This window comes from Urocampus carinirostris, chromosome 11 (genome assembly GCF_059441175.1).
Source record: "Urocampus carinirostris isolate Australia breed hairy pipefish chromosome 11, RoL_Ucar_1.0, whole genome shotgun sequence".
Lineage (NCBI taxonomy): Eukaryota > Metazoa > Chordata > Actinopteri > Syngnathiformes > Syngnathidae > Urocampus > Urocampus carinirostris.
The window spans coordinates 25,849,941-25,871,321 of record NC_142359.1 but is presented as its reverse complement, the minus strand read 5'-3'; the positions used below and the strand labels follow the sequence as shown (position 1 = coordinate 25,871,321).

The 21,381-nt window shown below is 42.6% G+C and overlaps 1 protein-coding gene across 3 annotated transcripts; it reads left to right on the top strand.

Annotated features, from left to right (window-relative positions):
- The first annotated feature begins 1,435 nt into the window (after positions 1-1,435).
- LOC148356937 (ATP-binding cassette sub-family G member 4-like) lies at positions 1,436-21,375 on the top strand. 3 transcript variants are annotated; one of them, XM_088347081.1, is made up of 16 exons: positions 1,436-1,767; positions 3,137-3,244; positions 3,513-3,748; positions 5,665-5,782; positions 5,843-5,975; positions 6,792-6,842; positions 6,912-7,057; positions 7,721-7,844; positions 12,695-12,809; positions 12,873-13,006; positions 13,833-13,934; positions 14,006-14,174; positions 14,248-14,348; positions 17,879-18,037; positions 18,196-18,314; positions 20,887-21,375. In XM_088347081.1, exons 3-16 carry the CDS (start codon positions 3,514-3,516, stop codon positions 21,110-21,112), a joined length of 1,932 nt encoding a protein of 643 aa, XP_088203207.1. In that variant the 5' UTR covers positions 1,436-1,767; positions 3,137-3,244; position 3,513; the 3' UTR covers positions 21,113-21,375. The 3 variants fall into 3 exon arrangements, with proteins under 3 accessions (XP_088203207.1, XP_088203206.1, XP_088203208.1); XM_088347080.1 differs by lacking the exon at positions 3,137-3,244 and having other exon boundaries at positions 1,438-1,767; XM_088347082.1 differs by lacking the exons at positions 1,436-1,767; positions 3,137-3,244 and adding an exon at positions 3,303-3,429.
- Positions 21,376-21,381: the final 6 nt, after the last annotated feature.

Below are 21,381 nucleotides of genomic sequence, written 5' to 3'. Positions count from 1 at the left end.
TAGGTTATTCATATGCTATGGAGTAGAAGTGAGTGTTAAGCTTAGATTTAAACATTTCCACTGAGGTCTCAGATCGGATCTCAGGGGGAAGAGCATTCCACAGCACCGGGGCCTGAATGAAGAACACTCTCGGACCAGCGGAACACAGCGGATCACCAGAAGACCGGCACTCTCAGATCGTAAGCTTCGGACCGGGACATAGGGGCGAATCAGATCTGAAAGATAAGAGGGAGCAAGTCCATGTATGATTTTGTATAATACTGAAATCACATCTAAGGCTAACTGGGAGCCAATGCAGGTTAGCCAAAATCCGTGTTAGTCAAGTCAAGTCAAGTCATTTTTATTTGTATAGCCCTTAATCACAAAGAGTCTCAAAGGGCTTCACAGGTTAAAAAGATTTACTGGACAGACACGTGAAGCCGCTGCGTCTAGACGCGCCGCCATCTTGAAAAAAAAAAAGTCTCAAATCAAGGTGTGTCCCCGGGACACAACTTTCTGCCACAAAATTGTCATTATGATCTATGAGCTGCATTTATATTACATGATTGTACTTTTTTGTCCTAGTTAAAAGCCTCGCTGCGGCATTTGTACCAGCTGAAGAGACTTGATTCTAGACTTCGGGAGACCAGAGAGTAGTGCATCACAGTAATCGAGACGGGAGGTAATAAACGCATGAATTATAATTTCTGCATCCGACTGAGACAGTATTGAACGGATTTTAGCAACGTTACGAAGATGGAAGAAAGCGGTTCTAGTAATTTTCTTCACATGTGTTTTAAAGGACAGATCGGGGTCAAATGTGACACCTAAATCTTTAACTGAGTCACTCTGTGTGATGTGACATTTGTCAATGTTCACAGCAGTTTTTGAGAATAAGTCACGGCATTTAGATGGACCAATGACTAACATCTCGGTCTTTTCAGAGTTAAGACGCAAGAAATTGAGTGACATCCACTCTTTTATCTCAATGAGGCAGGCCTCCAAATTTCCACAGTTTAGTGTGGGAGATTCCTCCAACGGAAGATAGAGTTAAAGTAAATTGCTCTTCAATGGTTTGAAACTATTTTGAATTTTGAAATGTACGTATTAAACAGGTAACTAGAAACACGTGAAGAGAATTCTATGTCCTTTTATATTTTAATTCAAAATAATTGGCAACCCGGAAATCTCAATTTATAAAGTGCGAGTTGATGACGTCGGTACGAAGGACATAGAAGAGAGGCGACATTCATTTTTTTTCAATGGTTTGAAATTAGTTTTTAAATCATAAATCTATTTTGTTCAAATCAAACCATGTAAAATACGTGGGGACCAATTTTCTTCTTCAAATTCTGCACTTGAACCTTAAAAAGAACAAAGTGTAGATATATACCTGACGTCATTACCAGACGTCACACGCCATTTTACAATTTTATTTTTACTTATGTTTATCTATTTTGTGTGTCTGATTTAAAACTCAAACAACTTGACTTGGAAGTATTTTTTTCAAAAAATGAAAAGTGGATATTAGGAAAGTGTCACATCAAGTCCGAAGTGACGTTAGCTTTTTTTTTTTTTATTCTTTACGTTGAACGATCAAAGAATTAAATATCATAGCAGGATGAGGATGGGATACATTTACAGGAAACACACACAAGAAAAGTCGCGTTTTAGCGTCCTAAGGGACAAAAATATATTTATTTACCAAGTGTTCTTAGAGGGGTGCATTTAAGTATCTTTGTTAATCAGAGCTTTCGAGGGTCGTCGTGGAACGTCGCCTTCTTTCAGGTAACTTTACTTTTCTGTATAAAATTGAAGATTTACATATTTGTAAGGAGTTTCAGGTTGCTAATTCCTCTGCAAGATGATTCTCATCCAAATACAAATTCAATAAACCAGATTTCTTCTGAGTTTATGCTAGATTCATATGATTATCGTTCCAAACTAAGAATAAAAGAATAAACTCTCAAAAATATATATGCAATAACAAAAAACTGTATCACAGCATCTTTAAGACATCATAGAGCAGAGATTCCCCTCATAGTCTTTGAATTTAGCACTTCTTTCATCTTTTAATACATAGATAAATGCACACATAAACGAAGTATACAGTTTTTATCGTATTATTTAAAAAATACAGCTTTATAAAGCATATTTATTACATAAAATAAAGCATATTTACAGGGATTTAGGAAGTTGAATTCACTGAGGAATGCCCTTCCCCCTGAGATCCGATCTGCAACCTCCGTGGAAATGTTTAAATCTAAACTTAAAACTCCATTGCATATGAATAACCTACTCTTCTTGTCGGCTGAAAAATAGTCTGTGTAATATAGTGTAATAATCTGTGAAGCCCTTTGAGACTCTTCGTGATTTAGGGCTATACAAATAAAAATGACTTGACTTGACTTGACTTGAATATATGGGTGGACAATTTTTTCATTTATTATACTAAAAATAATAATAAATAAATGAATTTAATTGTATGTGCCAAAACAGAGCCCAGAAACCTGGGCGAAAGATTTGTGAAAATAGCCTTTTTTTAAACATGTATTTATGAATATTTATTTTATATTTTATTTGATATTTGTAGTGAATAGATTCATTTCATCAAATTGGTTGAGAAACACCCAGGATTACAGCCAAATCATACATTACGCATACTATATTTTTGTTTTGATGTAATTATTTTTCAATGTTATTTTAATGTCATTCTAATTTTGTCTTTATTTCCATTCTATTCTATTTTATTGGATTCAATTATATAAGTGTACTCAAATTTTAATGTTAAAGGTGTGGTGCATAGTTAAAGCTGTCCTCAAAAATCTTTTCTCTATTAAGTATGTTTTAACACAATGCCCAAGTGAGTTCAAAGAGCCCTAGTGCTTTATTTTCTATTTTCTTTTATCTTACTTTTATTAGGCCTGTTTAAATCATGCATTGCTCTGCAGCAATCTTTCTACTTAAAGTGATGATTAAAACCTTACATTTTAAAATGTTGCACCCCACCTCTAATGGTATATCAATTTTATTTTATTTATCAATTTTTCACATCATTTCATTTATTTTATCTGTTTTTATTTATTGTTATTGTTAGCTGCTCATGCTTACTTTTTCATTGGCTTTTTCACTGAGTTTTTCACTGGCTTTTTCACAGGCTTCGTTCAGCTGCCCATGCAAGCGAAGATAATGTGATTCAGGCCTCTTCCACTTTTTTCCCCACTTTGTCCTCTGTAGCCACTAATATTACCCACTTGGCAGCAGGGTATGGATAGTCGCTATTGTTATTTGTGTAAATCACTCTTCCACAGCTGCTAATGCAAGCAAATGTCACTAAATTCTGTTCTTCAGAGATTTGGCACTTTTTCAACCATTTTCTTCTCTAGTCACTCATGTTATCCGCTTGGCTTACTGCTATTGTTATCTTTAGCCGCTAGGCATATAACTAAGGTTTGTTTTTTTCCCGATATTTTGTTTTGGGTTATTGAGTGTTAAAGTAGAAATCATCACGCCGATTGCCACCTTGTATGTAGCATGTTCCGGAAGGTGCAGGACCGAGCCGCCAGCTGCCTCCAAATGAGGGACAACGGCTCCGACCTTGCTAATCCGGCGCAGCCCCAACTGGGAATCTTTTCGATGTCCACTTTGAAGAAAGTAGACAACAATGATGCTCAACGTCTCAGCCAATTGCCGCGCCAGGGCGCCGTCAACTTGGACTTCAGCGATCTGTCCTACACCATCCAGGAGAGGACCTGCTGCAGGAAGTCAGGTTAAGTCATTGCCTAGCAAACAGAACCCAGATTACCCAACTCTCGGAAAAATGTTCCAATATTGAATATCATTCTGGGGGGAAAAAAATGATTTAATTGGTGCTCATGTACAAGCAGTCAATCCCTGTTTCCGCTCCAGAGTATTTCGAGAGTTGACCTGATCCAATATTGAATGAATGAATGAAGCTTTTATTTCAAACATAACATAACAAAAGCAAAAACAAAACGACAAATCTAAAAAATGAAATAAAACACACAATGTTATCGTACATGTTCGAAAGGGAGTAGGAAGAAGCATATGCTCATTAAATCCTACCCCCTTGACTCTGTTAATAATTGTGTCTCACAGTTAACTCTTCTGTGATGCCTCCAGCATCAAGCTCCCACTTGTCTACCCTAACTCTGAAATGTGAAGCATACTTCTGTTTTGAGTTCTTTTGAAGCTGTATATCTATGTGATTGTATCCCCATTTATTTAGTTTTTGTTTGTGTTTTACTAGCTTCTATCCTCACCTACATATTTATCCACCTCATAGTTTTTTGTTTGTAAATATATGTCAAGATAGTGATGGATTTGCATATGATGGTGACAGTTATATAATAACAATGTTCAACAATAGCAATAGGAATAGACAAATAGTTGATAATGATAACAACAATATAATACTAGTCATAATAGTCCTTTCAATAATAATAAGCTTAATTATTAGCTTGATCCATCTTAAGATAAGTTCTGCACACTTATATTATTTGGATCCCAATACTACTACTTATAATAACAATAATAGTCACATAAATGTTATAAAAATAATTATCATAACAAGAGTTATAATGCCAGATTAATTCAGCTTAGTTTTACCCATCTATTAACCATATAATGCTAGTAATCACTAAATATCATTCATACACCAATTATGACAATAACAACAATAGTTATAAATATTATTATTATTATTATTATTATCACAATAATATAATAATGACAATAACAATGTTGATTTGCTTGCATCTATTGAATTGAATTGTCTTTATTGTCATTGATATCAACATAGTAAAACATTGACATGGCTATCCAGGGTAAACATGTGAGAAATACTTTAAGGAGAATAAAAAATAAAGACTGTTAGGAGAGATATGCAAAAATAATGACAAAGTAGTGCTTAGAGACTGACCTAAGTCATAGAAGTGCAATGAAAGAACAGCGCATCATAACAGTAGTGCAATAATAACTGGTGCAATAGCAAAAGTCTCAAGATATATATTTTCAGAGTTTTGCATGCTTGTGCAGGGCGGCGATAAGAGAACAATTTTGATTTCATTCTGGTATCAGCCCAAGATATCTGTATTTGATCAACTCCATTATTGGCTCCCATTATTACAGTCAATTCCTGTTTCTGTTCTTGGAAGATTAATGGGGTTGGTCTGATCTGATATTGATATCCGATATTTCCATTTCAATTCAATTTGAGGGGAGCAGGACTAAGATTAGATCTGATAATCCGAACCTGAATCTGGACTCCAAATTAATTATTAGAAAATTTGTAGTGAAAATATTAGATTGGTTGATATTGGTCCGGGCTGGAATATCGGTATCACACTGGAAGATGAATAAACCATGGGGGCGGCAGTAGCTCAGGTGGTAGAGCGATCGTTTTAGGATTAAGGGATCCCAGCTCGAATCCCGGCTTGTCCGTGTTACATGTCGAAGTGTCCTTGGGTAAGAGATTGAACCCCCAATTACCCCCAATAAGCAGGTTAGCGCCTTACATGGCTGCAAAGATCATGGCCGCTATTGGGAAATGTGAAGCACATTGTAAAGCGCTTTGGGAAGTCATTGACTTGAAAAGCGCTATATAAATGCAGATCATTTCATTTCACCATAATTTGTTTTCCATTCTCTATTTCTCTGGATCAGATATGAAAACCCTGTTCAAGAGTCTGTCTGGGCAATTTAACAGCAAAGAGCTCACCGCCATCATGGGACCTTCCGGAGCCGGCAAATCCTCCATGATGAATGTCCTGGCGGGTTACAGGTATAAAGCAACGCAAGTCCTCCAAATGGGTTTTTCTGCATTGGTCTAAATCCTTCGCAGGGAGACGGGCATGAGGGGCAAAATCCTGGTCAACGGTCATCCCAGAGACTTGAAAAAATTCCAAAAGATGTCCTGCTACATCATGCAAAGCGATGTGCTTATGCCGCACCTATCCACCAAGGAGGCCATGATGGTATATTTATAAAAACTAATAAAGTATTAAAAACAATGGAAAAAGTGCTGAAAATGAAAAAAAATTTCAGAGTCAGAAAAGACGGTAGGCCCTAATGTTTCACAACAAGCTTTATTGCGGAAGCGGAGAAGTCAGGTGCAGGAAAACAAATTCCAGCGATTTGGCGATCGCTGGGCAGGAGAAGCAGGAAGCCCACGAGATCGTAGCGTGGTCTGAATGCGGAAACGAGTGGAGTAGCCGAGACGGGCGATCGGAGCGTGGTCGATGTGCAAAACTGGGTCAAGTAGCCGGAGCAGGAGATCTGGGCGAGGTTGTTGGACAAAACAGATGAAGTGGTCGGAGACGATTGGGAAGTCAGGGACACACGAGCAGGATACAAGTGAGGACGGGACAGACAGGATCGATACTGGATACAAGATACGGAATAACGGGGCTTGGATCAGGGATTGATATAAGATACAGGATACTGGACAGGCGGGATCGATAATGAGCAGGATACCGGACAGGATACAGGCTACGGGGCTAAGATCAGGGATCGATACAGGATACGGAACAGACTGGACCCATAGTCAAAACGCTTGCCTTGCAAGTGCGGAGGTTTGTTGATGGACCGACAAGGAGGGAATGAAAGCACTGAGCTTAAATAGGAGGGGAACCAGTCAGGAAACGAGCAGCAACTGGATCCAAATGAGCGAGAAAAGTAAAATAAAGTATTGTCTCAAAACCAGCACTTTCATTTAATAAATTATAAATAAATACATAAATGAATAAATATTGAACCCTAAAAAATGGAACCCCCTGTTTTCTGTATATTAGGTGGCCGCCAATCTGAAACTCAACGAGCCCATGAACGTCAAGAAGAAAATCGTAAGTCTTCCCATGTCAAGTATCGCTTTTGGGATTGTTTTGCTGATTACGATTCCTGGTTGGTCACAGGTGAATGAAGTTCTGAGTTCTTTGGGTCTGACCGGCTGCGCTAAAACCCGAACGGACAACTTGTCGGGGGGCCAGTCCAAAAGGTTAGCCATTGGTCTAGAGCTGGTCAACAATCCACCGGTCATGTTCTTGGATGAGCCCATCAGGTATGATGTTCCATGAGGACGTCTTCAATTATTAATTCTCTCAAATTACAAAATCAGCTTTTAAATGTCATTGATTTTGTCCCGTCTTTATTTTCTAATGTTGGAAATAAAGTTTTCATTCATTCAAAGTTTTCAAATGTACCCCAAAATTTCATGTCCAGGATGTTTTATAGTTTTATTGACTGAATTTACTTTTTATACGCTGGATTTGAGTTTCATAGACTGGCTTTAAGTTTTGTTGCCCGGATTTCAGTTAGATGAAAATTAAGGTCTATAAATCTTAAACAGTCAATAAAACTGTAAGCAAGTCATTAAAACTGAGTCTACGAAACTGAAAGGCAGCCTTCAGTAAGGCAGACCAATCAATTACACTGAAATCTAGTCCATAACACTGAAAGCTGGTCTATGAAACTGAGATCTAGTCTCTTAAATTGAAAGCAAGATAATAATACTAAATTTCGTTCAATGAAACGGAATCAAACTGAAAGCTGGTCAATAAGATTAAAAGCCTTTCTATAAAACTGAAAGCCGTTCAGTATAACTGAAAGTCAATCAAAAAAAACTGAAGGCCAGTCTATGAAACTGAAATCAGATTGATATTTCGAGTGAGGTACGTTTTGACTCAGTCTACAATCAGTTTGAATTTGTGCATTTGTGTCTCAGTGGGTTGGACAGCGCAACGTCCATCCAGGTGATCTCTCTCCTAAAATGCCTCGCTAAAGGGGGACGGACCATCATCTGCACCATCCATCAGCCCAGCGGGAACCTCTTTCAAATGTTCGACAAGGTAATAGATTTTGGGTTTAATTCGCTCTTTAAATCATTCATTCATCTGAAGAGATGAGTTTCAAATTTCTATCAAGACCAACACAGTAAGAAAAACCTCTGTGTTTTAAGATCTGAAGTCAAGAGTTTCTGTTACACATGGGGCACCAATATATGGTCAGGCTTGACTTCAGGGAACCTCTTTTTTTAACTTTACCGCATTGAAGTTCAATTGCACCTCCGCTACACTAGGAGGCAGTGACATTCTTAGTGGCAGAGTCTTTTGTTTACATTTAACCTCCACGCAGAACATTAATCACAGGGTATAATCATAGAGTATGAAGTGTAGACATTCAGTGTAGCCTGCGCTCAAGTGACCCAATAAAATAAATAAAAATAACACTGATGCGGGGACAGGTGAGGAGAGACAAGGTTAGGAGACAAACAAAAATATCCTCCCTTAGCACTTCACTGCGACCTTAGAGGGAGCCGAGCAAAGACCGGTGCGCTTGCTATGTTAAAAATATTGGCAGCGGACAGCACAAAGCCAAATAAATTAAGCTGTCACTTAAAGACATTACAACCTAATCACACTGATAAGACGCAGCACGGCTGCGCAGTGGTTAGCACTTGTGCGGCGCAGTTCATGTCATGGGACCCTGTCGTGGGTTCAAATCCAGCTCCAGACTTCCTGTGCGGAGTTTGTATGTTCTCCCCGTGCTTGCGTGGGTTTCTTCCGGGCACTCCGGTTTCCTCCCACGTTCCAAAAACATGCATTTCAGGTGAATTGGCCGGTCCAAATTGTCCCTAGGTGTGTGAATGAGCGAATGAGTGGTCTGTCCCTGTGTGCCCTGTGATTGGCTGGCAACCAGTTCAGGGTGTCCCCTGCCCACTGCCCGGAGATGGCTGGGATGGGCTCCAGCCCCCCCGCGACCCTAATGAGGATAAGCGGTACGGCTGATGAGATGAGATGAAGACGTTGGAGTATTCCTGCAGCGAAAATATTTGGCATGGTGAAGTGTTACCATTAATATATCCATCCATCCATTGTCTAAAACGCTTATCCTCCATAGGGTCACGGGGGCGCTGGAGCCCATCCCAGCTATCTTCGGGCATTGGGCAGGGTCACCCTGAACTGCTTGCCAGCCAGTCGCAGAGCACACAGGGACAGACAATTCGCTCGCTCATTCATACCTAGGGACAATTTGGACCGGCCAATTAACCTAATATGCATGTTTTTGGAATGTGGGAGGAAACTGGAGTACCCGGAGGAAACCCACCCAAGCACGGGGAGAACATGCAAACTCCACACAGGGGGTTCGATCTCATGACCTCAGAACTGTGCCGCACACGCGCTAACCACTGCTCCGCCGTGCTGCCAACCGTTAATATAGAGCATTCTTGATTTAATTCCCACCAATATTATGTAAGGGGGCTTGCACGAGGGAGTTTTTTCTTCCGAGGGCGGGCTTGAAAGAAAATAATTGAGAAGATTAAGGTTAAGGGTGAGCGTTAAGGGTTAATTTGGTGGATTAGGAATTGAGGCATGGGGTTAAGATTAGGACGTCCGGGGTTTGGATTAGGGTTCCTAGGTTAGGGATAGGTGTGACGGTTTGGGGTAATAGGTTCGGGTTAGGGTTACGGGTGTAGGTTAGGAGTTAATAGGTTTAGGGGGTTAACATTAGGTAAGTGGGTTAGGGTTAGAGAGATAGGAGGTTATTGGGGTGGACTTAAGGGTCAGGGTTTCTGGGTTAGTGATAAGGGTTGGAATTTATGGAGTAAGTAATTAGGTTTGTTGGTTAGGTTGCCCCTTGGGGTAAGGGTTGACACTAGGGGTTCAAGTCAGGGAGGTAGGTTTAGGAGTTATTAGGGGGTTATGGTTAGCAGGTTATGGGTTGGCGCTAGAGGGTAGGGATTTGGGTTAGGGATTATGGGTTTAAGCATAGGGGGTTAGTTGCTAAATTAGTTGACTATGGTTAGGGGGTTGGGAGGATGGGGTGATGGTTACTGTGTTCGATTAAGGGGCTTGAGTTCCGACAATCATGTTGATATGTTTCAAAATATTCCACGTGCCATGGAACTCGAGAAATTATTAAGTTAACTTTTTTAAGTTGACTTTTGACGCGATATTCCCTCGAGCTGTGACGTCATTGGATGACAACAGGGAATCAAAACAATTGTGCGTCCCGTTGAAAAACAGACGGCGATCATAGTAATGCATAACACTTACTTCCGCTTGGAATGATGGAAACTTTGCTTACCTTGTCGCTGGGGGACTTCTGACTGATTTGTCCGAGTTGTGTGTTTTGATCATCAAAAGCTGCGTGGGGTAAGTTTACCTGCTGTCGTGAACAGCGTGTGTTCTTTTTTACCTTCGCCTACCTTTTCAGTATGTGATTGCGACTTTTCCTTTTGTGTTTTTCACTGGTTGTTTTGCAATTAATATAGTATCGTACTGATAGCTCCTCATTAGCGTGGGGATCCCGTAGGCTTCCAGTTTCCGATAGCAGTTGGCTAGCTGCCTAGCCTGCGATGCACATTGTTTTTCCCTGGCCAGTTTTATGTTCCCCCTCGGATGGGTCTGGCCTTGATGCGGCGAGGGGGCTTGCGTGTTCCAGTGACCCTGGAGAGCGATACCGTCGGGAGCTTGCTCCTGGTAGGGTCACCCATGGCGGGCCGGTCTCCGGGGTAGGTTCCAGACAAACAAAGACCCCAGCGTGTTGGTACGCTGTGAGGTGGCAGCCCCACCAACCGACTATCCTGCGGAGGGCTAACAACTCACCCAGGAGAAATCCCCTTTGTTATGAAACTGATCAGAGAAAGAAGCCGGACTGACCAACACGTTAACGGACCCCAGCCTGCCCCCGACCAACGAGTACGGATCGACCTTCGCTGTAAGACCCGTGTCGCCACCTGGAATGTCCAGACACTCCTTCGCCCTGGAGCTGCCACCCTGCTGTCCCGAGAGCTCTGTCGCTATAACATCACCCTGGCAGGGCTCTGTGAAGTACGATGGCAAGGCAATGGTGAAACAACAGCTGGCAACCATTGCTACATCTGGAGTGGCCCCGAGAGCCGGACCGGCCTTTACGGTGGTGCTCTTGCCATTCCAAAAGCCCTCCGGAGGTCCCTCATCAGCTGGACACCAATAAGCGACAGACTACTGTCTGCCCGCTTCCTCCTCCATCACGGCAAGATGACAGTGATCGTCGCCTACGCCCCCACCGATGTCGCTGATGAGGATGCGAAGGACGCGTTCTTTGACCAACTCCACCAGGCTGTCGACCAAGCTACACGACGTCACCATCATCCTCACTGATGCCAACGCCACTCTATCCAGCAATGATCGGTCCCCCGGCTCACCTGTCGGCACCACCTTCGTTGACAGCACAACAAACGAATATGGCAACCGCCTCCTCCTCCTCTGCCACCAAAACAACCTTTGTGTTGCTGACACCTGGTTTCCCCGGAAATGCATCCATCACTGGACGTGGTACAGCCCAGATGGCAGAACCAGGAAGGCATTGGACCACATCCTGAAATCACGACGCTGGAAGTCGTTTGTAACCAACTGCCGGGTGTTCAGAGGAGCACAGCTTGGCAACACAGACCATCGTCTGCTGGTGGCCCAGCTCAAGCTAAAGCTCCGAGTCAACCAGCACAAGACTCTGCCTCGCCCCGACTCCTCCAGACTCAGCGACCCCAACATCGCCAGAGACTTCAGTTGCTCCATCCGCCGCACTCTCGATGCCCTGGCTCCTGACAAGCTGACAGACTGGGCGGCCTTCAAGGAAAGTGTCCTGCAGTCTGCTCACAATGTCCTTGGACGCCCGCGATCCTCCCAGAGAAAGCCCTGGATATCAGAGAGGACACTAAACATCATAGACCAGCGGCGTGAGGCCCGGCTCCGAGGCGACCTCACGGAGTATCGGAGACTGAACCGCCTGCGCAATGTGGCCATTGCTGAAGATAAGGAGAGGTTTTGGCAGACAGAAGCCCAACAGCTTGAGTCCGCGGCCAACAACAACAACATGAGCCGCGTATTCAGTCTACTACGCCAAGCCCGTAGCGGCCCACACATAAAGACAGCGCTGGTAAAAGACTCAGACGGCAACCTCATCATGACAGAAGCCAACTGCTTTGTTTGTAGGAATAATCAATCAATCAGGTTTATGTTTGTTGTCATGTCATGTTTCATTTCATTTCATTTCATGGTAGTTTTTTGTTATTGGCTTTGGTTATCCTGGTTGCTTACTGCATGTTAATTTCTGCATGTTTTGTTTTTGCCGATCGGTCCCGGTTGTCATTTTAGCAGCCAGCTAGCCTTCCGTGTACCTGACTACCTAGCCTTTTAGCACACTTATTTTTGCCAGTGTGCCGCATTTTGGCTGCTCGCCTTTTGTTGTACCATTGCTGCACCCGCCTGCGACACAACGCCTAAGCATTTCTCACAAAAATTACCAGAACCGCGCTTATAAAACTAAAAACCTTTTTGACTAATTATGTAAACCAATATGGTGACTGGCTTGCTTTGGTGCTGGTGTTCTTCACGTGACGTCACAGCTCAGGTTTTCAAAGACGAGACTGACTGTTTTCAAAATGCATTATCTCGAAAAAAATTGGAATATGCCAATGAAATATACTGTATATAGATATAATGCCAAAAACATGTCTTATTTTCTCACATTTTAGATGTTTTAGAATTTGGGTATCCCTTTAAGGGGTGAAAGATAAAGGTTAGTAGTGAGGGGAGTTTGCTAGGGTTAAAGGGTTAGGGTTTGTGAGGTTGGGGGAGGGAAGCAGCTGCGGTACCCGTGCTTTGTTTAAAACTTGGCACCTTACAAACTGAAGTTGCTCTCTTCTTCCCATCAGTTGTACATCCTGAGTCAAGGCCAATGCATCTACCAGGGGACGGTGCAACACTTGATCCCTCACCTGAGCCAACTCAACCTGGTTTGCCCTCAGTATTACAACCCGGCCGATTTCAGTGAGTGTTGCGAGAACCCGTCTCCTTTCTTCGGCCTGTTATTACCCCGGTTTGCCCCTTCAGTCATCGAAGTAGCGACTGGGACGCACGGGGACATGCACGCCATCTTGTTCGAGGCGGCACAAGGGAGTCAATGTTGTGAGGACAGCAAGAGAAACTTGGGGGGAGAGGACGCTCACTCCTCCGATAGCGAATTGGTAAGACATCCCGAAGACTTGGAACAGTTCTAGATTTCAGATGTCAGAAAAAACATTTTTTTTAAGTTCATGATTTGTATTTGAATTACTTGAATTTAGATGCTACTGAGGATAATCAGTGCCGAGTGTGGAAGGATGGATGGATGGAAAAAATACATTTGTATAAAAAAGATGAAATAAATAATACATTATTTCAAACAATGTAATATCATATTATGCTAAACAAAAAATGAAAAATTATCTTTAAATAAAAAGTAAAAATAAAATGAAAAACTACAGTTAGAAAATGTATTAAACAATAAATAGCAAAAATGATACAATATAAACATGTTGCATACATTTTAGAAGAATGAGAAATGGAAGATGAGAATAAATAAATAAAATAATAAATTATATGTATAGAACATATATAATATTATTGATGAAAATGAGTTACTTATTGGGTTTTTTGAATTACAGGATTAAAAGAAAATGTAAAAACTAAAAAAAAAGTATTTGGGACATGAAAACGTTGCAATTTAATCATGCATTCAAGCAGAAAAAAATTATACATCAATAAACATTATTAGAATGAGTAGATAATAAATAAATTAAGCAAAGAATGTAAATTAAAAAAAAATAAAATGAACCACAAAATTAATGTAAAAATTTAGAAATAATTATATAAAATAAAATTATTCTTTTTTGCTATGATAAATCAGTAAAAAAATGAACTAAAAATATTTTTCAAAATAACTGATTCAAAAATTAAAGAAATAATAGAATTAGATTAAATAACTCCCCCCAAAAGCTAAAAAAGTTCTTTGATAAACATTTCTTTCTGCAGTCATTGGCTCCCCTGCCCAATGCTCGAGACTTTGCCACCAGTACCTTGCAACAGTTCTACATCCTCCTCAAAAGAAACCTGGTATCCATATGCAGAGACGCAGTAAGACTTTTCCGTCCCAAAGAGTTCTGAGACTATTGTGAGGATTGTGATTGAGGTTACGGTTTTTGAAGGTTCTGACCCACCTCCAAGTGGCCTCCCACATCGTGATCGGCATCTTGATCGGTCTCCTTTACCTCGATATCGGAAACGACGCCCAACACGCCTTCAACAACACCGGCTTCCTTTTCTTCTCTATGCTGTTCCTGATGTTCGGCGCCCTGATGCCAACCGTCCTCACTTGTGAGAAATGCAGAAGGTGGAGGGACTCATTAAGGTGGCACGCTTAGAACCAATTGGGTTTTTTGTTGTCCAGTTCCTCTAGAGATGTCGGTTTTTGTCAGGGAACATTTGAACTCCTGGTACAGCCTCAATGCTTACTACATGGCCAAAAGCTGTGCGGACATCCCCTTTCAGGTAAGATTTGCAGCACCTTGTTTTTATGGGACCGATGGTTGTGTACCCTCCCGGAACTTTTCAGTTTATCCTTTGCTATGGACTTGTTCTTTCTTCTCCTCTCTTTCTTTCTTTCATTTTCCTTCCTTTCTTTCTTTCTTTCTTTCATTTTCCTTTCTTTCTTTCTTTCTTTCTTTCTTTCTTTCTTTCTTTCTTTCTTTCTTTCTTTCTTTCTTTCTTTCTTTCTGCATTTTTATTCCATTTGCCAAGTTTCCTGGAATTTTCTTATCCTTTTTGCCATTTTACTGGATTTTTTGATCTGCCTTTTGAACCCTGTTTTTTTATTCTGCCTTCCCCTCCTGGGGATTTTCTCTTTCTGGATTTGGTCTTTACTTTCCAGATTTTATTATTTCCACTGGATTTTTCTTTCTGACCTTCTTATGGATTTTCCCATATTTTCCTTCTGTCTTTCTGCCCCTTTTGGGTATTTTATCCCATTTATCAGCTGTTTTTTTTCTGGATTTTATATCCACCTAACTGCCTATTTTGCTGGATTTTTATGGTTACATGTATTTTTCCAAGTTTACCTATCTGCCCCTTTACTGTATTTTTCAAGCAGTCTATTGCCCCTTTCTGGATTGTTCTGTGTATCTGACTGTCCTTTTTCTGAATATGTCCTTTACCTTTTTGCCCTTTTTGGAGAATAAATCGTCCTTTCTGTGGATCTGTATCCCCTTTCCTCATTTAACCATCTATTTATGTGATCTCTTTCTGGATTTTTATCCCTTTCTGCTTTTGTATCTGGATTTTCTTTGTACATGTAATGGATTTTTTTTTATTCCTCAAATGACACTTTTTCTGCAATTTTCTGTCCCTCCGAATACTTTTTTTCAGGATTTTCATTATATCTTTCTTCCGTTTTGTGTCAGAGATCAGAAACGGAGACAGGAGCCACTTGCGTTTGTTTTACCAAGCTTTATTTAGAAGGAGGAAAGGGCTTACACCGGGTACCCGATCGCTTTCAACGCGGAAGTGGCACTTCCGTGGTGAGCGAAGGCAGTGTTGATAGCGGGGAAAGAACATGGCCAGGACGGTTGAGCAGAAATGTAATCGGGTTCATAAACTGCTCCACGAGACGCGTCAGGAAAGGAAGCTACTGGTCCGGGCTGCCCCCGGGTTGCAGGACAGTCATGCCCCCATTGGAGAACCTCTGATCGTAGGCCCCCCCCGGAACGAACAGTCGCCCTTCAGGACAGATACTGGGGCCTGCTTGATCCTGGAGCCCCTTCGTGACCCGGTCCTCGATGTCCCAGGTGAGCGTAGCTACCACACGGGAAGCAAGGAGGATGGCAGCCGGAACCCGGGGTAGATTGTCCTCCTTCTGGAACTGACGGGAGAGGGCGTCGGGCTTGACATTACGGGACCCCGGGCGGTAGGAAAGGGTGAAGTTGAACCGGGCGAAGAACAAGGACCAACGGGATTGTCGCAGATTCATGCGCTTCGCCGAGCGGATTTATTGTAGGTTTTTGAGATCAGTTCATACCAGGAACAGAACGGAACCCCCCCCCAGCCAATGCCACCATTCCTCCAGCGGCAGTTTTATTGCGAACAGTTCTCTGTCTCCCACGTCGTAGTTTCACTCAGTAGTGGACAAGCGCCGTGTGGTCCTCGGCCGACCTCTGGGACAAGACCGCACCAACCCCAACATCCGAGGCATCCACTTTTACCACGAGTTGACGTTCGGGGTCAGGCACCTGGAGAATGGGTGCAATGGAGAAGTGGGCGTCGAGGGTGGTGAAGGAGTATTTGGCCACTATAGACCATCGGAACGGCTCCTTGGGACTAGTGAGAGCCGTGAGGGGGGCTGCCACCGAACTGTAGTTCCTAATGAAGAGGCGGTAGAAGTTGACAAACCCGAGGAACTGCTGGAGTTTCTTGCAGCAGTCGGGGACGGGCCAGAAGGTAGGTGACTGTCGATTCCTTGGCGGGGTCCATTTGAAGCCTCCCCTCCGCCATGATTTTTCCTAGGAAGGCCACGATCTTGGCGTGGAACTCAAACTTTTCACCCTTGACGAAGAGCAAGTTCTCCAGGAGACGACGAAGGATGAGCTGGACGTGTTGCGTTAGGATGTCATCCAGGTAAAAGAAACACGAACCGGTTAAGCACGTCACGCAGCACGTCGTTGATGAGAGACTGGAAGACGGCGGGGGCATTGGTCTAGCCGAAGGGCATGACCAAATACTCGTAGTAGGGTTGTTGAATGCTGTCTTCCACTCGTCGCCCTCCCGGATATGAACCAGATGAGAAGCATTGCGGTGTTCTAGTTTGTTGAATACCGTGGCCCCCTAAAGCAGTTCGAAGGTGAAGGAGAGAGGAGGTAAGAGGTAAGGCGGAGCGTGGGACACCAACTCGTCTTTCATATAGTCTGCCAAGCTGTGGAAGTAGGTGTCTACTAACGCCTCCGCGTTCCAATTACTCTAGCTTGCTAACGTCCGAAAGTCGATCGAAAAGTCGGCGATCGTGCGCCTCACCTGGCACATGTTCATCAGCGATCTCGACGAGTCAGCTGATGAGGATCCCGTGTCGAACACCTTGAGGATGTCCTGGGCCATGAGATCAAACGAGGAACACGCGGCCGATCCCCGTTCAAATTCTGCCGTTCCCCAGGGTTGACCCCTCCCGGACAAGTGGTTGATAGTAAAAGCCACCTTGGCCGCTTCGGATGCGAAGTTACGGGGTAGCAAGTCGAAAATGAGCCGTCAGTTTACGAGGAATGCGCGTACTTGAGCGGGATCGCCACAAAATTTCTCCGGAGCACCCACTCGCGGCTCCACCACTCCCATGGCGGGCATGTTAGGAAACTGCATGGCCGGGGAACGCGGTGGCATGCTCGGGGTGGAATTACTGGGGGGTGGAGCTGATGACGTCAGTTGTCTTGACAGCAGCTCCGACAACTTTGTCACTTGCTTGTGCAAGAGGTGTTGATGTTGCTGGACTTGTTGCAGGAGAGTGGCGACGTCACTCAAGACTCGTTGGACCGCCCCCTCGGCCCAATGCAAGCATTGCAAGGCGGAGGGAGTCTCCGAGTTTTTTTTTTCCTTTTTGCTGATTATCCAGACATTCTATCCATCTAACTAGCCTTTGTGCTGGATATTTCTATGTATCAGCCTTTTTTATGGGAGTTTCTATCTGATTTTTTCTGGATTTTTCCGTCTTCGCCTTTTCTGGATTTTTCTGTCAATCTTATTACCTCTTTTCTGCATTTTCTCGTTAGCCACTCTTTTTTGCTGGATATTTCTATCTTTGTGCCTTTTTCCCCCTTATTTTAGATCTGTTGTTTCCTTCTGGGTTATCCTATTTGCCCCATTTCTAGATATTTATATGTCTAGTTGCCCTTGAATGTTTTTTCTAGCAGGCTAACTGTTTTGCTGGATTTTTCTATCCCCCTTTTCAGATATTCTATCTGTCTTGTGGCACCAGGAAGAGGCCAAAAAGAATGAATTCCGTTGTAATATTAGTAAACGAGTACAAATATGATAATCTCTTGCAGATTATCTGTCCAGTCCTGTACTGCAGCATCGTTTACTGGATGACGAGCCAGCCTCCAGAAGCGATTCGGTTCCTGCTGTTCCTGGCCTTATCCACAGCCATCCCGATGGTGGCGCAGTCCCTAGGGCTGCTCATTGGGGTGGTGTCTCCTTCACCACAGGTCGATCTTTCTATAAATAGAAAATCCGGATCCGGAAAAGGAAAATGGTGGATCAAAAAAACCTAAAAAAGACAGTCACCTTCCGGATCTGGATTCGCTATCGTTAGAGGCTTCTCTTTAATTCATTTGATTTCTTTGTCATCAATGATAACTCCCAGGTGGCGACCTTCGCTGGACCGATCACAGCCATCCCCATCATCCTTTTTTCTGGCTTTTTTGTGAATTTCAGCACTATTCCGTACTACCTGCAGTGGACCTCCTACGTCTCCTACGTCAGGTTACTTTGGCACCTTATTAATGAACTTCCATTTCTGAATTAGTTTCTTTTTTAATAAACTTATATTAAATAAAATACGCAACTACAACAAATAATATTAAAAACAAAGAAAAGCAACTAAAAACAAAAAAATAACATACTTGACTAAAAGAAATTTATGACTTTATATTTAATTACAAAAAATGTTAAACTTGAATTAGATATTTATCTACCTAACCTGGTCATAATCCCTCGAGATGAGTGATTGACAGCACGACAAACACTTACACAAAAACAAAGAAAAGAAAAAGTAGTAAAAACACAAAATATTTGACCATGGCCAACCCGAATGCCCATACACCCAAACAAGTTAAGCCCCTCAGCACCCAAGTTGGTCATGCTTTTGTCCCTCCAGATGAAACGGGACACAAGAAAGCGGCCACGTCACTCGGGTCAGGGTGACACAACACACTCTTCTGTTTAACAGCAGGGCCCAACAGCTTTCACCGGTTTACCCCTGCCGCATCATACAGGTGCCCTGCCCATCCCTTAGGAAGCGTCCAAACATCCCACTATCCTTTCACAACACCTGTCCACTCATTCCTATCACCAACAAGGGATCTAGCTTCCACTACCTTTAGACCTCTTTCCTTCAGTGCACTCATAAAACCATCCATCCACGTCACTCGCGGCTTTCCTTTTGGTCTCCTTCCATTTACTTCTGCTCTGTAGATTCTCTTCAACATTCACTCCTCATCCATCCTCTCCATGTGTCTAAACCACCCAAGTACTCTCTTATCCACACGCTTGCTCAATTTCACTACGACTCCAGTTCTGTCTCTCACGATTGAATTTCTCATTCTATCCAATCCTGTAACATACTCCTCAAACACTTAATGTCAAAAACATTTTAATTCATTCTCAAATATCCATTCGGGCTCCAAGTCTCTGCACCATACTACACGGTTGACACATTTCTCATTCAGTCCCCTCTTAACATCCGTACTCATACTCTTGTTGCTCATCACTCTCCTCAGAGCACCCAAAACCTAGCTTCCTTGATTCACTCTGTGCAAAGCCTCACACTCCATTCCACCAACTGCAGCCACATCACAACCCAAGTTCCTAAAGCTTTCAACTTCTTCCAGCACCTGTCGATGCAACCTTATTTCTAACGCCATGCTCACAACTTCACTGTGAACACTTCATCACCTTACTGTTCCCAACAATCGCCAATAACTTACACCTATCACACACTCTTCCAAACTCCATCACCAACCTTCTCTTAATGTTTCTTCAGAATCAGCCATAAGCGCTGTGTCATCTGCAAACAACTGACTTACCTGCCACACCGTTCCAATGTTATCCATCCATCATCTCTCCACCTCTGCCAAATACTCTTGCATTCACCTCTCACCACGCCATCCATGTACACATTAAACTGCCATGGTGACATCACACACCCCTGTCTCAGACCAGTCAACACAGGGAACCACTCACTTGTCTCACTCCCTACTCTTACACATGCTCTGCTGTTCACATAAAAACTCTTCAATGCTTCCAACAACATTCTACCCACTCCATACATTACCATCACCTGCCACAACACCTCTCCATCTACTGTCATACTTCTTTTTCAAACAAACATCCTTACATTTTGCAAAATATTTCTCACGCACCTGTCTTACTGCAAACACCTGATCCAAACATCCTCTTCCTATCTTGAAACCACTCTGCTCCTCCATCACCACCTCCTCTGTTCTTCCTCTCACTCTCTTAATCAAGACTTTTCCATACAGCTTACCCAGCACAGACAACAAACTGATACCTCTCGAATTGCTACATTCATACGTACTTACTTACTCACCTTTACCCTTATACAATGGCACCACACATACACAACACCAATCAACAGGAACCACACCATTAAAAAGCATACATTCAACAAGCATACTAACCATTCAACCATAGCCGTGCCACCTTTGTTCAAGCATCCAGCAGTACAACCATCCGACCCAGGCGCCTTCCAATCTTTCATTTCTTTCACTGCCTCTTGCACCTCCCATGTTTCCACAGGCTTTACATTGAAACCACCCAACATTGTTATTTTCCTCACACCACCGATCGCCTCGACTCTCTCCTCTCTCCCGTCCTCCACATTCAGCAACTCCTCAAAATACTCTGCCCATCTCGTCCTGACTGCACTACCCCGAAACCAGCAATCTACCTATCTAAATTAACTGGAATAAATGATATCATATGTTATTCTAAAAAAATATAATTAAAATAAAACATTTACACTCAAAGAAGTAAAAAAATGAGTGAATATAATAGATTGTAACAAATAATTAAAACAATTAACTTGAATTGAAACATGTTCTTGTGCTGCATCGTCCTCAATACGACTACATCAATTCGATTCTGGGGGAAAATAAAACAAATAACGCGAAACAAAAAAGTATAAACTAAGGGAATTATTTGTGGTTCTGGATTGGCGGTCTTTTGTCAAAGAGATCCAGCCCGTCTCGATCTCTGGCCCATCTGGTTCTCTGGCCCGGTTATGTGAGTTGCAAACCCTATCTTTCCCTCTCAGGTACGGCTTTGAGGGCGTGATCCTGTCCATTTACGGCATGAACCGAAGCGATCTTCAGTGCGACGTGGAGCAATGTAATTTCCAGGACCCGCAACAAATTATACAGTTGCTGGACGTGGAGGACGCCAAACTCTACGTGGATTTCATCGTCTTGGGAATTTTTTTTCTTCTCATCCGCGTGGCCACCTATTTGTTCCTGCGCTACAAAATATCCTCCAATCGCTGACCTATGCTAATGACCATTAGCCGTTGTTTGTGCACGTAACTCGAGTGAAATTCTTGAAAAAGTCACAGTTTTTGCTTTGCTTTTTCCTGGTTCAGGCAAGCGTTATTGTTTTAATCTCATCTCCTTTAGATGATATTATGTCCTTGCTTTCCGGATTCCCGTAAAGAGAATTGCTCGTGATGGTTTTTTATCTTTTGTAGAATATAGCCTGACACATAGTTTGTCATGCACGTGACAAAAATAAAAACCTTGAAAAAGTCAAATTTGTC